This window comes from Accipiter gentilis, chromosome 1, assembly GCF_929443795.1.
Source record: "Accipiter gentilis chromosome 1, bAccGen1.1, whole genome shotgun sequence".
Classification (NCBI taxonomy): Eukaryota; Metazoa; Chordata; class Aves; order Accipitriformes; family Accipitridae; genus Astur; species Astur gentilis.
Window position 1 is genome coordinate 13,464,576 of NC_064880.1, and position 15,292 is coordinate 13,479,867.

General features: G+C 40.5%; 1 protein-coding gene across 10 annotated transcripts in view; it reads left to right on the forward strand.

Moving 5' to 3' along the window:
- AGAP1 (ArfGAP with GTPase domain, ankyrin repeat and PH domain 1) overlaps positions 1-15,292 on the forward strand; it is a 390,622-nt gene that overhangs the window by 152,732 nt on the left and 222,598 nt on the right. For all 10 annotated transcript variants that reach the window (XM_049800184.1, XM_049800193.1, XM_049800202.1 and 7 more), the window contains 2 exons: positions 1,856-1,997; positions 5,610-5,744. In XM_049800184.1, coding sequence (XP_049656141.1) covers positions 1,856-1,997; positions 5,610-5,744 — 277 coding nt within the window. The remainder of the gene's footprint in view (positions 1-1,855; positions 1,998-5,609; positions 5,745-15,292) is intronic.

The window sequence follows — 15,292 nt, forward strand, 5'->3', positions numbered from 1 at the left end:
CCTTTGTTTTTTTAATATCACAGGTCTGATATCCACAAAGCTTAAACTTATTTTAATATAAAAAGAGAAATAAGAAATTGCTGGAAATATTTGTGTCTGCAGAAACTGCACACATGCTCTGCATTTTTTTAATAATTGTCGTTAGAAGGCTGCTGCTACACACTGATGAAACATTAAGAAAATTTAAAGAGGCTGTTACCTTCCAAACTAATGCTTTAAGGACATTGTACCTGTAAGGAAGTGTTCTTGGCATGATGCTGCTGAGTCCAGTCAGCGAGAACAATTTTATAACAAGACCCAAAACCAAGTCCACACGCAGTAATGATGCTGTCTCTGGTTCCTTTGGTGAGATCTTCTGGTTTGAATAGTTCAAATTTGATAGTGTGGTAGTTGACTTTATTCTGGTAGTAACTATGCTGTGTGTAAACAGTCTTTATCGTTACCATCTAGAAGATTGTCCTCCTGACTGTCTTGAAAACCTCAAAACACTTTTGGCTATTTTTACACTGGAACCGGTGAGGTAGCGTTTGGTTTCAAGTACAATACAGCCACGAATATGCACGTTAACTTAAATGACCGGCTAATTTGCCATATGAAAAAGAGGCAAGAAGTACTACTAGCTCCTGATTCTGAAAAAGGAAAATTTAATGAGCTCAGCAACTTCAGTACTTAAAGAGCTTTCAAGATTCATCCTGGTGGCTCTTTTTTTCTTCCCTTTGCATATGCCAGCTTGGGATGCCTTAGTAAAAGCTGAGATTGTGTGAATCTACAAACTAGTGAGTGAAGCACTTTAAATACTGCAAGAGCAGAAACAAAACTGCAAGAGTTGGTAGGGCTGAACTAAGTGCTGACAAAGCTAGGCTAGTAGTGTAAAACTCAGCAAAGCATCTCCCAAATGAACGTCCTTGCAGCTCACTGTGTGTTCAGTGTGTCCCCAATCTACCTGGCATATTGTAGTAGTAATATAATGAAGAACATGAATACCGATGGCTGAAGCTTATTTCCATTGGTCTAAATTTGGGTAGGAATGGAGTCACTTAGGGAAAAATAAAGGCAGTGACGTAAGCTTAAGTCTTTTTTTGATGTCCCGTATATGTTTACTGTTATGCTAAATGTGTTTAAACAATCTTAGTTCACTTGTGAGCTAGAACTTTTTCACTTGCATGGTCACTTAAGGGGCACCTTGCCTTGGCCTGTGGATATGCACGTCTTTTAGCAGATTACTGATGCCAAGGGAGAATAGTTTGCTTTCACACTGAAAGATGAACAAGACATTCGGTATTGTTTGCTCAGTTAAGAGTGTCTGTCTAGTGAAGAATTGGAAATCTGAAATTGAAGTTTTTGGACATTGATCAAGAGGTGAAAATTACTAGCAATGCTTGTAAAACCGCAACTCTAATACTCGTCCTGGCATTAACAGAAACATCAGCGTGCATGTATGCATGTAAATCACAGGGTGGGGAAATAGCACACTAAGTGGGGCCCTCAAGTGCATAGAGATAAGTGTTATTCATTTAAAATTCACAAATTCAGAAATATGAGGCTGTGATGTCTTCTTTCTCTGTGCATCAAAACCAATGTGCACTGATAGTAGTTGGCCTTGTAATATCATATACCAGCGAAGAAGAGATGCGGTTGTGAGTGTGGGGAAAAACCTTTTTGTATCCCAGATCCCCATCACTTGCAGAGTGATGAGATTCATCATTTTAGAAATGTATGCCACTTTAAGTCCTTGGTTATTGTCACTAAGTAAGTTTCTCTGATGTGTGTTTCCCTCCAAGTAAGGTAAGAATGTTTCTATTTTTCCTCATCATTGCTTTTCTCATAGTATGCCTTTTCCATTTTTATTCTGCAGTTTGCCATGTGGGTGGATGCTGTTATATTTGTCTTCAGCTTGGAAGATGAAATTAGCTTCCAGACTGTTTACCACTACTACAGCCGTATGGCTAACTATCGTAACACTAGTGAAATTCCAATGGTACTAGTGGGAACGCAGGGTAAGTGCGGTCTTGATTTACAACTGTTTCTGTGACTGTATAGACTGTTCCAAGCTGGCAAAGCCAAAGTCCTTTCCCCTCTCTTGCATCAGCACTGCCACGTGTATGATGATGAGAGCTTGTGGATAAACTGGCAGTTAATCAGCAGAGTGGTGGTCTGCCGTTTGGGCTTCCTTGGCTGGCTTGCTACAGGGCCCCATGACATTGCGAGGACTGGTTTGAGATGGGAGACAAATGTTCTTGCAGCACTCTCGGGAGAGGAAATATAGGACTTTAGCAATGATGACTTACAAGAATATTTAAAAACTATTTGTAGCGCTTGCTCGTCACAGTGATTTTCTTCATCAGCAGGGAGATGGTAATGTTGAATTTGGGCAGGTGAATCAGTTGTGTAATGAGGTTTTGAAGTCAAACTGGTTTCCATTAGCTTGGCATTCTAGAAGTGATCAATATCCTGGCATTCCTAAGAGGCAGATCAGCAGTCAAAAACCTCCAACACTGTTGGAGCACTGTTGTGCCCCTGTGAAGTCTCTCAGGTCAGCCACTCCTTAAATCAAATAGAAATGCCGCCTTAGCTGCCTGAAACACCACCCCCACCCCCAATTCTGTTTTTCCAAAACCTCTTCTGGAGCAGCAGCGAGCAGCAGCTAGCCTATGGGAAAATGTAACAAGGGAAAGGCACCAGCAGTATTTCAGTTTCTTTTGCATCTGAGCTATCTTTTGGGTATTCCCTGCCTTGTTGCCAGTGTGTCACATTAATATTTCACCAGTTTCCCATATTGCAGTTAGCTTGGTGCATGGAGTAGACATGAGTTGAGGCTGCTCTGCACCTAGCCATGTAGATGACCCTCCTGTGATAATTCTTACCAAAAATGAGGAGTTCTTGCATAGGTGCCGGACCCAGACTGCTTTCTTTACAGAGCTCCTGTTTTGGAAGCATAGTACAGACATTTTTGTGAGTTTCTTCCCACTGAAACATTTCTTTCAGAGTATAATGCCAGGTTACTGTGCTGCGTGGAAAACACAAGTGTCATGAGTTGCTCTTGTAGGTTCGATTTTGGGCATCTTCCTTTTTAGTGTACACTACTGGTTTTGGTGATGTTGAAGCTTTTCACTGCTTTTTCAGCTTATTCTTTCATCAGCTTTGTGGTCAGAGAGTAGTTTGCTTTTCCCTGCCTGCCTGCCTAGCTGTCACCAGTGCTGCCACGTGAAGGCAGTGGGGAAGTGTGAGCAGCACAGAAGGAGGAATTGCAACTGGGCTATGGGGTGGAAACAGATGATAAAGAACGAAAAGGGAAGTAGGTACACAAAAAGTCCTAGGATAGCGGAAACTACAGCCAAAAAAGCAGAAATTAAATGCTTTGAAGGGCCATGCTGTGAGCTTAAAACTGGAGTCAAAAAAAGGAGAGGGGGAAACATTTCCCTGAGGTGTTTTTCTTTCTGCACATCCCACACTTTGGGGTATGGGTTTCCATCTTGTTCCCGTCATTACCAGAATGGAATTTGGTTTATCAAAGTTTATTTTCTGTTGCAGCACTGATACAAAGGGGATTTTTAAAAATGTGGCTAAAGATGGGAATACTGCTAATTCTGGGAGTAAGCATGAGGGAAAAATACAGCTTTTTGGCTACTTTGATGGTCAAGCAGTGCAGTGAAATAAAATATATGAAATATATTTGAAGTACACCTGTTTGACATGTAGCTTCTTGGTTTTGACTGGTATTCTTGAAATAAGCTGTGAAATGAAATCTCTCCCAAAACATGAGCACTTGCTGGATGCTTCCAGACATTTTCCTCTGCCTGGTTGTGGTGCGGTGGGCCAGGCTGTAGTACTGAATTTGCTTTGCAAGTCGAAGTTTTTGCAGTCCTGTTGTTGCTTATCAGTTCCTGTCTGGTTAAATGTTTTCAGCGCCCTCTGCTGATAACAAAAAATAAATCTGCCTTTAGCTTTCCAAATAACCACTCTGATTTTATTAATTAGATCTCATGAGAAGGTAGCGATAACATTGGTTGAGATATGGTCATGTTATGCCCAGAACCCAGCCTCAAATACAGCATAGCAAGAGCCACTGACTTCAGGCTCACATTAAAGTGATGCTTTTTTTCCAAAGAACAAATGTAGTTTTGCTGCCACAGAAAGCAGCAGACTTTTAGGAAAACTTTCTGAGCAGCTCTAAATGCTGAAATTGGTGCCTGTCGTGGTGGCGAGGTGGTAGCTGCAGAGTTCCATAAAACAGGTACTACTGCTGTCTCACCTTAAGACTTTTTTTTTTTTTTTGCCAGAGGTAAAAATTACCATGATGGTCCTGGAAAAAAAGTTGCTTTTTAAGATTTTTTCATAGCATTATCAATTTACAGATAGTCAACCTGTATAACCTTTGTAGAGTTCTTCCCTATGGTGGAGTAACAATGAAGAAATTTCCCCTTCATGTGTTGGCAGAGGTTGTTTGGTTGTTTTTTTTCTTGTGTAAGGTTTTTTTCAGCTCCTATGGCTAGGCTCTAGAAATTGGAGTTAAAAAGCATGCATGAAAAGTAGCTCTTGCAGAGAGGTACAAAGTATTATTATTTGTTTAGAAAAATATCATTTTTATTGGCTTTGCAATATGTTCACACAACGTCTCATGGGAGCCTTTACATCAAGGTTTGAGACTCAAAGTCATTTACGATAAGTTTCCTGGATCCAGTCTTGGCTGTGACTTGGAAGCCAGGTCAACAATGGACCTGTGACTATATGAAAAAAATCTCAGTTTCGTGTTGAACTGGGGAGTGTGTGCCTCCACTGAGGCGTGTGTGCCACGGGTTCATGGCTGGGATTTAGCAGAGTGCTTTGCTTCCAGCCCGGTCTTGCTAGCGCACTGTTGGTTCTCTGTGCCTAGGCAAAACGCAGACAGAACTAGCTGAAAAAACGGAAGGAAGGACCAAAAATAAGCATAAAGAGCAGAGTTACATGAAGAACTGGACTCTAGATTTTGAGCAACATGATAATGGCAGTCCTGTACAGCTTTGTTATTTCTTATCTGCCATCGTGATTTTTTTCTCCAGTTGTCAAAGCATTGTCTAGGTTTTTTTAAAGAAAAGCATCTCTTACGTGCAAATTGACACTTGTCCCACGCTTTGCAGTAATACCTGGTACCATTTTTCCCCCCATCCCATAATTTTTTCACTGAAAATATTCTTGTCCTTACAAACGTGTTGTGTTTTGTGCTTCACACTCACCAGGTGAAATTTACTTATAAGCCAGTGCTGATATTTATAGGAGGCCTAAAAATAATTTCACATGTTCAGAATCATCAGCCGCTTGTTTTTCTAAGTATGTTTTACATCAGAGCTCATGTTTTTACATGTGATTCTGTATTTTTTGCAGCTAGTGACCTGAATATATTTTGAGGTAACCAAAAAAGCATCTTTTTTCCTGGTTTTCAGAATCAGTCTGGGTGCTGGTGATACTAGCAACAAAGTATAAAATTGGAGTGATGCACACCCTTGTTGTTTCCCCAAAATTCTAAAAGTCTCATGGTTTGTACTTAAATTTCCTGCTTGGATATTGGTAATTATAAGATGAAGTTTTCAAATTATGTCTAAATATGTATTTTTTCCCTGTTGTTGCTGTAGATGCTATAAGTTCCAGTAATCCACGTGTCATAGACGATGCCAGAGCAAGGAAATTATCGAATGATCTCAAGAGATGCACTTACTATGAAACCTGTGCTACTTACGGACTCAACGTGGAGAGAGTCTTCCAAGACGGTAAAGATTACTTTTTTCATCCAGCACATCACATAATACTGTAGCTAGTTTTTTAAATAATTGCTGACGTCTGATAGCTTAGGTACTTGTTTGTTTTGCAAGTGTTCATTAACGTTTAGTTAAAGAAAATGCCCGCTTTTGGAGATTTGTTTTGTTGTATTGTCTTAAGTGAAGTAGAGGGCTCCTTATGCTCAACACAGCACATGTACACTCTTGTATTCTCTACCAACACCTTTAGTCTTAAGCATCTTCAGCTATTTTTAGCCTTTATTTTTCAGTGTTCTTTGGTGCTTTCTTTATTTTAGCAAAGTTTTCTTTGTTTTGATTTAGTGCTCGTGGAGATGGTGAGAGGCTATTTGTGAAAAGTTGTTGAAAATTGTCTTGCACGTTTGAGAAACTGAGAATAAATTGAGAAAGTTGGTATGAATAGGGTAATCAGGAGAAGTAACCCATGGCATTCATGGAGTGTTAGAAGTGGACAGTCTTGTGTAGGGGTTTAGAAGTAAAGTTGGCTGCTTAAGGGTGGTTTAAAACAGCATTAACAGCAATGTTCTAGTTTGCCTTGTAGGAGGTACTTGGGATTGTTGTGTACCCTCTCAAAAAAAGGAATAACAAAAGTGCTTTCTGACCGTCTGTAACTTTGTTGGAACAGTTAACCCTTGGAATGAGTTCTGTGACTGGAGAAGTGATGCTGAACTTGGTCTTTACTGTATGAGATGGGCTTTGTGCTCCCTCTAGTGGAAATTCAGCCAGCTGGCTTGGGGCTTTGCTGTCTGCTCTTCTAACCGCGGTTATTGTCTAGTGGCTGAACTTGTCAGCTTCTCATCGCAGCAGTTCTGCTGCATGTAAAAGCCTTCTTAATTATGTTGAAATACTTCTCAGAGCTCCTTAGTTCTGGATTTTTTGTTGCCAGCTTTTCAGTGCAAAGACCTGCGCCATCTGTGGTTTTGTGAGACAGTGTCACATCAGTACCTGTCAGAGATGTGTGTGAAGACAGCTAAAATTAAAAAAAGCAAGCAAAACATTCCATTTTTTAAATGGAAAAAAGAAAGCAAAACACTAACATTTTAAAATGGAAAATACTGGCGTGCACTGCACTAGGTTTGATTCCAAGTAAGGGTGTTTTTACCTACCCTATTGGTAGAATTTCAGAGAAGAGCATTTAAAGCTGTATTTTTGTGCTTTGCTCACTGTTTTCGCTTGAACTAGTTGCAGAAATTGCTGTGTTCACTGCCTAGATTTTTCTATATTGAGTCTGAGTTTCAAAGAACCATTAGGCGTTTTTGTTAGTACATTTTGTTAGTACGTTTGTGAGTGCTAGCTATAGTTAGATTTTTTTAATTAGATATTCCAAGTTGTGGTGTTTGTGGATCTTTGTACAGCCTATATTTGCACGCCCCCCTTCCCCCTTTCCTTTCTTAGGGACCTTTTGAGAGACAAGTCTCTTGGCACAAAGCTAGTGTGATAAACTTGTAAGCTTCAAGAAAGCTTATTTGTGTCTCTGTTATATGTTGGTAGCAAGTAGAAAGAATTGACAAAGATCATTTGTTTAAGAAATATCAAGGTTTTGTTTTACCTACATGGCACTCAACCAACTATGTAATATCTGCCAGCTAATAGGATTAGGAATGCTTCTGTATAAATGCGCTACAGTTGCCAGACATGTCTGGGACCAAATCCAGTTCCTGATAATTTTTGCTGTTTATTTCAGCAGGAAACAAAGCAACTTCTTAACCCCGTTAAATGAGGGGGTGTGAATGAACAGTGCAAGTTGTTAATAGGGAGCACTTGATTAAATGACGCTTGGTTTGTGTGACTCTAGGAGGTTCAGGTTGAATGTAATCTTAACAATGTTTTTAGTGGCTTCTTCAAAGGGTTCATATAGTCTGTATGCGGACCACTGAAAGGCAAGAGGTAGAAATGCAGAAGTTTGAAGAAAACTTCTAAATTATCTTTGCTTTAGAAAAAAGGATCTGACATATTGTTGGACCGCACATCAGGAAGCTGACTTACTGGGACACACATGGTATGTTGGGGAGGGCTGTCGTTGGCACCAGCCAGTGCTGTAGGTGATATCACCATTGCTTTAGTGACCATTAATACTGTGAAAGCCTTTGACTAATGAGAATAACTTTGCTTTTTTAACTTTTTGGCAATGAACAGGTTATATCTTTTGTGAAATTGTATTCAATAGGAAATAAAAGCCAGTATGATGAAATGTACACTAGTTTTACACACACACACACTCCAATTTTGTTCCAATGCCTTTTTGTGTTGGTAGGCATGGAATTTAAAATGTATATAACCACACCCGATATAATTTAATAAAACTGCCCAGAATGGCTTGTGACTTGACATCACTGGCATGTCACCTGTAGAACACTGTAGTTCTTTGTGAGTCTGAATGTGTGCAGCCAGTCTGTTACCTTGCTGGCTTCCGCTTAGTATCACGTCTTCTCTGATGCTGCTGTTAAACTGGAGTGGCTCTTCCTCATCTTATACTAAAGGATTTGGGGCCTCCCCTTCAACAGGGGAGCAAACATCTGCCTGGTTACATGACTTGGACTCCATACCCATGGTTTAATTTTTTTTATTTTGTTTTTTTTTTTTAAATTCTGCAATACAACCTTTTGAGGGACTGCCTCTTGGGTATCCCTCAAGGGACTTGTGAGCCCTGTTTGCTCAAAGTCAAGCAGCACACAACATTGGTTAATAACGTCTCTTTGTGTTTGGATCCTTTCCAAAATAAATGGAGCTGATTATCCAACATCAGAAAGCCTGGTCTGACTTGAAAAAAACGCTTCTTGATGTAAATATTGTCCATGAACAAGGAAAATAAGGGATGAGGGGAAGAGGGACAGGCAAAGTAGAGGTCTTCACGTAGTATGCTCTTAAGTGTTTCTTATCATTTTGCGGAAACCCTCAGTCAGTGCCAGCAGCCTTCATAAATTAATTGTGTTTTTCAGCAAACTTGAAAGGGGTACAGACCAATTATTGCATTTCATTAATAGATGAATGGATAAGACAGGTTTTTTTATTGTGTGTGGCTGAGGAAAAATAGTTGTTGACGAGTTAGTAGCTGTATGCAAGACATAAAGCTACTATACCTATCAAGACCGCTTCTGTATTGAAATTGTTTTTAGACTTTGCTCCCAGCTGGATGGGTATCCATTCTTGGGATTTAGGTATAGGATTTAATTGCTATTTATCATATTCCAGGGTAGGTAATGCTTGGTATTTAGATGCTCCAAGTGTTTGCTTTGGTAGGTCCACGAGGGTATTTTTACTATGTTGACCAAGGTCCCACAGCTTTTCCTGGCTCATAACTTTGATGAACGCTTCACTTGTAAATTTTTAGAATAAAGTTGATTGCTATGGGTGGTTTGGGGTTTTTTGTTTGTTTTAAATGTGTATATTGCACTGGGTGCAATAGGCAAGATTGGGTTTGGTTTAGTCATGTTAGCTTTAGTGCTCTCATTTTGCATGCAACGACTCCTATTTCAAGTCAAACACTGTGCAATGGTTTGCATCAGCTGTGATTTACATACATAATTTATGGTCCAAATGCAGTCTGTTCTTCCTCTCCCCCTTCTGTTTTTCAGGAACTTTGAATTGCCAGTGAGTTGGTAAATCTGAAACTGTCTGTAAACCTACATTGTCCAAACCCCTGTTACCAGTCCAAGTTAGAGCAGACTTTTCTTTAGCATACCAGTTATTAGTTTTATTACAGAAGGTGCTGTTTTACAAGCTTTTTCTAAAGTCTAGTTTCTTGTTTCTTTTCTGCCTTGATATGATGTAGAACTACCTTTTGGAGGAAGAAATTGGAAATGGCATGGAAGGGTCTTTTACTCCTTCACTGCACACACGTTAGAAATTAAATTTCTAATTTTTCCCCTGCAAGCATCCACTGAACTCTGTTAGTGGTCATCTATTATGACTTTTGTCTATTATAACTAATTTCTTATTTTCCCCTGCAGTTGAGTGGTAGAATAATTTAACTTGAATGGTTATTATTATGAGAATGCTACTTTATTCTTTAGTTAAATCCAAATACATTGTTTACAATGCTTCACTACAGTTGATTAAGCTCACTACTGATTGTAACAGAGTATAGAATCATAGAATCATTTAGGTTGGAAAAGACCTCTAACATCATTGAGTCCGTAGGTTCGTATTTTATAATATGAACCCTGCTTTACAATAATATTTCTCTTTTGTCTGCAGAAGCTTCTTATGAAGGCTGATGTGTAGTTAATGTACATCTATGTATTTTTAGATAACTTTTTTTAATGCTTTAAGAAGCTGAACACTGTAATTTGTAAACAGTTGCTGTCAGGATGGTTATTCTTAGTCCTTTGGAAAGTGCATATGATGAATCACTCATTTTCTACTATCCTAATAATAATTTACAAATTAAACTGTTTTGATAATGTACTAGAGCTTGTAATTTCCTAAGTGTAATAAGTATTCAGGCATCCTGTGATGTGATGATCAGCTGTTCCATGTAAAAGTTTGTACTCTAAAGTGAAGCAGGATTTTGAACATTGAGAGAGCTGGTTTTAACATTCAGCATTGTCCCACTTGGGTCTAATCTCTGACGCTGCTTGAAGTCAGAGCTGCACGAGCAGGCCCTGAATTTCAGTCCGAAATAAAGAAAAATTCCAGGTTCCAGGGGATTAGCTTAATAACGTGCCCAACAATGGAGGATAATAAATTATTTTTTAGCTTTTGATATTTGGATTTTGGAATTGTTGGACAGGGGAATCATGTTTAAAAAATAGGATCAAATGCTAATAGGATCCATTTTACTTCAGATTTCCCAATTAAGAATTAGGGTGGTTTTTTCCCCTGCTTATCAGAATGGATTTTATCAATGACGTTGGAAATGATTATTTTAATATTACTTGTCAGCACAGTATTGTAATGACTGTGTACTGCCCCAGGATGCCTTTTTAATGATTTTAGCCTTCTTCAATTAGCTTGATGTACCATTAATGCATAAGAATTGCTTTTATTTTTGTTCACAATGTATTCATAATTGCACTTCTTTCCCTGCTTTATGTTCAGATTTTCTTTGACCCATTTAACTGTGTGCCATGCAGTTCTCTGACGTCACAGAGGAAAAGCAAATGCTCAAATATTTAGAGGGTAAAATGTTACCATCAATGCAGCTTGCATCACTGGGTGTGAAACAAATGGGTTTGAATCTTAATTTCGATTCAGAGTCGAGTCTGTTACTGTGGCTTAGCAGTTCACTTTGGTTGTATGCCTGCTACCGATCAAACTAGAAGGTACTTAAATCTTTCAGCATAAAATTTCAGTATGGAGATCCTTTGTATTGCTGCAGTTACCACTGTAACTATGTGCATAAGGCAAAATGCTGAAAACCTACTGGTTAGTCATGTCAGTATTATAACTTTAAAAATCTGGGGGAGAGAAAGCCACTCTTAAGGGCTTGCGGTCTGACCCACTTGTGTAGTTAGTAGGAATACCTAGAACTGTATTTCTTCTGTGTGTGTATATATATATATACACACATATGTATTTGTGTGTCTGTGTGTGTGTATTTACGTTACTGATGAACCTTGCTGGGAAGGGATTTCTGCAGTGTCAGGGTTTAGAGCCTCCCTGTTAACTTAAGGTGCTGTTAGAGACATCACATCCTGTGAAGATGCACTTGGTGGAAGATTTTTGGCCCCACTTACTTGTCTCAGATACCATGGATGGCATTGCTATTGCCCTGTCTGTCTTAGGAAAAGTGCTTCGGTTAGGGTTGATGTTTGGAAAACTCAAATAGCCCATTCTGTTGTGCATGTGGTGTCTGTTACATGAGTTGTCAAACACAGATTTGGGAGGTTTTACCTTGTGTGGATGGCTGTAACAGAGAAAGTTTGAAATAAAAATGCCCCAAATAGCAATAAACCTGTGAATATTGAGGCAGGAGTTACAGATACATAATGGCAGAGGCTACTGCTGCCTCACAGTTTGGACCTTTCGCTGTAGTGCTGCGCTGTTGCTGTTGGTTTTGGATGTTTTTGGATTTGCAAATTAAAGTAATCATTTATTATGGAGTGTGTCTAGTGTGTGTAAAAGCTTACCAGAAATATTTTATTTCCAAATCCAAATAATATTTCTGATGTTGTGTTCAACAACTGTGTCTAAAAGGGGTACCTTGAAGTACAAATTCTCCGTTAAGGGATGGAAGATGACAAATTAATCCTCATACAGCCGGATTGCGGGGAAAGGCTGTCACTTGCTATCAGTGTTACCAAGTCAGGTTTTATAGATGTGTTTTCATTAGGAAACGTTAATCAGTCTAATGGGAAGTAAATAAAGTCTCTGTCCTATTCTGCTGACAGCTATTTTAGGAAGAGGCAATATTCACTCTTGCACTAACTACGGCCTGAAGGCTTCTTCGGTTTGGGAGTGGGAGGCTGGGGCAGTGGGGACCCAAGTGCGGGGCAGAGCTGGGGCGCAGGTCCTCTGGCTCGTGGAATTCCTTTGATTTCGGTAAGGCACAGCTGTGATCTTTTGGAGAGCGCTCGGCATCCGAAGCGATGTGACGTGCTGCTCTGGTAGCTCATTAGTTAGGCTAGTCAGAGGTGGGCTGATTACTCATTTTGTTAGGCTAGTCAAAGGTGGGCTGGATCAGCCTGCTAAAACTGACATGCTCCTCTGTGCTGCAGCAATACTGGGACCGAAATCCTTTTGGTTGTGAGGTCCAGGTATTTGCATTTCACTTTTATTTCTCCTTCTTAAAAAAAAAAAAGAAAAAAAAGGGGGGGGGGGGGGAATGTAAGTTTTGCCCTTAGTACTACGGCTCATCCAGGAGCAACAACCCCTCAGCCCCCCTTCGTTTTAAGAACCCCCTTGGCGTATTAACGAACATAAAATTAACGCTTCAGTGTAACGCTCCAACGTCAATCGAGCACGGCAGAACCCGGCGGCTGGAGCTGGATGCCGGGGGCGGTGCCGGCTCCCCCGCGGCCGCCAGGGGGCGCCGCAGCCGCGGGACCCCCCCGGGCCGATCCCGGCGGCTGGCCGTGAAACCCGCCCTCCTCCCTCAGCGGAGAGGTGAAGGCTGAGGAAGGCTCTTCCCGAGTGCTGCTGCTGCTGCTCCTCCTCCTCCTCCTCCTCGCCGCCGGCCCCTTTGCTCCCGCCGAAGGCTCGGGTGCCGGCCGGCTTCCTCCAGGCCGAGGACTTGGGGCTGTTAGCTTCGTAGTCTCTCGTGAGCTGGCCGGTGGGACTCGCCAGCAGCCTGGCGGTGTGCGCTGCCCTGGGCTTTATGGCACGGAGGTTACCTGAAGCGGTTAGAGGCCTGGGGCTCGCCTCCCTGCGTGGAGAAGGCAGCGGGCGTGAGGAAGCTTGGCCGTGTCGGCTGAGGCCTTGCTCTGTCACCGGCTTCCTTCCTGACGGTGGTGGGCAGTATTTCTAGACTTGGTTCTTGCTTTTGAATTTGAATATCACTGGCATTTAAGCTGTTAGTGCTCAAAAGTTCCAAATTTCAATTTTTCTTCATTCCGTGTGGGAGAAATATGTTTTTTAGATGCCTCATGTGCTACCTATTTAAAAAAAAAAATTAAACAGAACAACCCATACCCTTCCATGGCAGTAGGACTTTAGGTCCAAATGCGGTGGAACAGCCCTTTCTAAGACGTTTCGCTTGCTGGAGCATCTGCCTCTCTGGTTTGCTGTCTGTCTTTCCAGGAACAACATGCCATAGCTGAGCACAGAAGTGGTAATTCTCTACTTCAGTACATTCTTTGCTTCAATGCCACCATGCGGTATTCTTTCTTTTCCTATTTTGTATTGCTTGGGGAAGATACAGCAGATTTTTAATAGGTGTTAATATATCTTATAAACTGTCTTCAGAGAATTTTTTTCAGAGCTCTGGACAACTGAATTAGAAAATTCAAAGAATTTAGTAATGAGAGTCAGTAGAAAAAAAGATATAAATACATAAATCTGATATGGCTTGTCTTGCAAAGTCTATTTCTGCATACATTTTGTTCTGAACTTGATGTTATTTTAGTATGAAACTTTGCCCTGACTCCTGCCTGACTTTAACTCTTATGTGCCATTAATAAATGGGAAGATTTAGTTTGTGCAGTTCTGGAAACAAGAATTTCGCTCCGTCAGTGGTTTTGTAGTCGCTGCTTTTGTGTACACAGACTATCTCCCCGGACGTACTGATTTCCATTTAACCTCTCAGACCCATAACCATAGATGGCATGTTCTCCACCAGTTCTGATGTCATAAATCAGACTGCACATTGTTTTGGGAGGCTCCCATGTTAGTTGGTAGGAGGAAATTATTCAGTATCTGAAATCAATATCCTATAGAAAGGCTTGAAATGAGCTCTGTGAATTACATACTGCCTGGAGAAACAGCAAGAGTATGAAGAAATCTTCATCCTGGGACGCAGTTAGCATCAGCAGGACTGGGCTGGAAAATGGCAGGTATTTGTGCAAGCAATGTAACACACTATACCGCAGCCCCTTTTCCTTGGACTTAATTTTGTGAGGGATTAACTGAAATTCACACTTTATACATTACAGTTCAAGATTTTTTTCTGCTGTCCCTGGGGACTTAAAAGGTCTCTCCTGTATGCAGTTTCCCTCATGCTTGGCAGTTGTTTGTATGTTACAGCCATGCTGTTTGTTGGGACTCTCGCGTGTCCTTTGCCTGGTTGCCACTTTTCATGAAAACTGCAGGGACTTTGCAGGCTTTGGGGCTTTGAGACTTGTACTGCTTCATCAGATTTCTTCAAATCTGCACTCAAATTCAAATGCGAGTGGAGGAAAGAAGAAAAGGAGGCCTTCCAATGACATATCTGCATCCGTTTTTCTCATTCTTGGAATTAAATGATGGGATGAGGAGGTGTAGTCCAGGGTATGGCATTTAAGAAGTGCTATAATTTGTACAGAGGAGTTGAATGATGGTAGTGCTTATAAAAGTTCCAGGGAGGTTTAGTTTTTAGCTGTGGTGTGTCATTCACTAGGTTACTTGTAGAAAACAGTAATCTCTGCAGAACTTTCCATGTGACTTACAAATCTTATAGGGTTAGTTTTATGGTACATTCTTTAAGCCTTAATTTGAATTGTGTGTAGTAAGGCAGACGACCTAGAAGATGACGGTGATGCAGAGCTACTGACATGATGGAGCAGGCGACAGCTGTTAGATTTTCTGAAGAGTACAATAAATGAAAGACCTAGTTCATCATGTGCAAATTTCTCACTAAACGGAAACAAGAATTTTGATACATTTCATCAAAATGTGAAAGAATAAGATTTCCAGTACTGAAGATTCAGAATTGGTCCAGTAGGTTCATATCCTTGAATGCAAACTTGAAGACAAATCCTGGGGCAAGAAGCATGATAGTTGTTTGGCGGTCAATTGCTTTTTATTGGTGATAGACCTGAGGGTGAGAGGCATAAGCAGTCTGTTTTATAGGATCGTGTAAGTTGTGTTTGAGAGATAAAATGTTATAAGCACATTTGTGGAATGTCTTGAAAGCAATTAGGAATTGTTTTCCATTAACACCAGAA